At 46.3% G+C, this 1,872-nt stretch overlaps 1 protein-coding gene across 1 annotated transcript; it reads left to right on the forward strand.

Moving 5' to 3' along the window:
* Positions 1 to 777: 777 nt before the first annotated feature.
* On the forward strand, positions 778 to 1,380 carry LOC141040757 (protein FAR1-RELATED SEQUENCE 5-like). Its single transcript, XM_073506873.1, has one exon. The coding sequence runs from the start codon at positions 778 to 780 to the stop codon at positions 1,378 to 1,380; it is 603 nt and encodes a 200-aa protein (XP_073362974.1).
* Positions 1,381 to 1,872: the final 492 nt, after the last annotated feature.

Consider the following 1,872-nt stretch of genomic DNA (forward strand, 5'->3'; position numbering starts at 1 on the left):
GACGCGTTCCACCAGCCAGCCAACAATCACGCTGCAAACAATGCCGAGTCAGAGTCGGAAATGGCAATCATTCCAGCAATGCCGATAAGCACACCTTTGAACACAAGCACTGGCAACACTCAAGTAGATGAAAGTGCCGCTGATACTGAAGTGAATGATGAAACTGATGAAGAAGCACAAGGGGATGAAGATGGTGGGCAATCAGAGATCATGGTACCTCAGCCACCTTACGTTGGGCAGAGATTTGAATCGTTCGCAGAGGCAAAGGAATTCTACCAGACATATGCAAACTTCCATGGATTTGTGGTCAACACTGAATACCATAGGAAAATTAAGAAAACTAACGAGTACAGTAGAGGTGAGATGAGGTGCCACAAGGCACGAAGGAACAAGAAGGGGAAAGGTGTTGCGCCTGTCGTTCCGGAATGAAAGAGAGGTATCATTCTCAAGACGGAATGCCCTGTCCGGTGTAAGCTAAACGTAGATGGAGCACAGTGGGTGGTCACTGAATATTTTGACGAGCACAACCACAAACTCATAAAGAAGTTCGACCTGGTAAAATTTCTGACCGCCCACAGAGGATTCACCCCCTCGAGAAGAAATTCATAAAGCTGCTACATGATTGCAACGTCAGTCCATCAAGAATGGTCCAGATACTATCACTCATCCACAGCAAAAAAAGGGACTTTGAGTAGCATGCCCTACATACCAGCTGACGTCACAAACCTAAAGGCAAAGTACCATAGAGAGAGCAAGTTGGCTGACATAGAGGCCACAATGGCCTACTTCGATGAGAAAGCGAAGGAAGGTCCAGATTTCTTCTACAGGATAAGATTGGACGATGAGGACCGTGTCAGGAACATGTATTGGGTGGATGGTGCTGCAAGAAGAGCCTACAAACATTTCCGAGATTGCATTTCGTTCGACGCGACATATCTCACTAATATGTACAAGATGCCATGCGCTCCATTCATAGGAATAAATAACCACAATCAGTCGTTGCAGTTCAGATGCGGGCTCAATCGGAACGAAGACACGGATGGGTACGTTTGGCTATTCAAGACCTTCTTGGAGTGCATGGGTGGACTTGCTCCGATGAACATAATAATAGACCAGGATTTTAGCATGTGTGCAGGCATAGAGGAGGTCTTTCCGTTGGCAGTGCACAGGCACTGCAGGTGGCACATTATAAAGAAGGCTGAGGAGACACTAGGACCGTTCTTTGCTGACCGTCCAGACCTGCACAAGGCATTCGAGCTGTGCGTGGACCACAGCTTGACGGTGGAGGAGTTTGAAAGGAGCTGGATGGCTATGATTGAAACATATCAAGTCCAAGACCACGAGACGCTTGCTAGCTTGTGGGAGAAGCGAATGTACTAGGTGCCGGCCTACTTCATGCAGTGCTTCTTCCCGTTTCTGCAGACTACACAACGCAGTGAGGGGTTCAATGCTGTTTTGAAGCGGTACGTGAGCCCTGGCAACTCATTACTACAGTTTGCCAAGCAGTACACCGCTTTGCAACAAAAAATACTGGGATCCGAGCAACATCAAGAAGCAAACACCGCGCTCAAGCAGCCAAAATTGCTAACGTATTTACCAATGGAGAGGCAGATGAGCAAGATATACACCAACACGATTTTTAACAAGTAAGTCAGTTGTGTTACAATCTTATTTGCACAAATCATGAAGGTACCAGGTGCCATGTAGAATGCAATGCAGTTGAAATGTTTACTTGAAAATGATGACTGTGTTGAAAAGTAGCCATTAGGTACAGAGTAAACATGATATGTAGTTGCCGTGCTTGATGAACTACAGTTTGACATGCTTAATGAACTGCAGTTTGCCACGTTCACTCAACTGCAGTTACCATGT

This window comes from Aegilops tauschii, chromosome 2 (assembly GCF_002575655.3).
Source record: "Aegilops tauschii subsp. strangulata cultivar AL8/78 chromosome 2, Aet v6.0, whole genome shotgun sequence".
NCBI classification, from domain to species: domain Eukaryota; kingdom Viridiplantae; phylum Streptophyta; class Magnoliopsida; order Poales; family Poaceae; genus Aegilops; species Aegilops tauschii.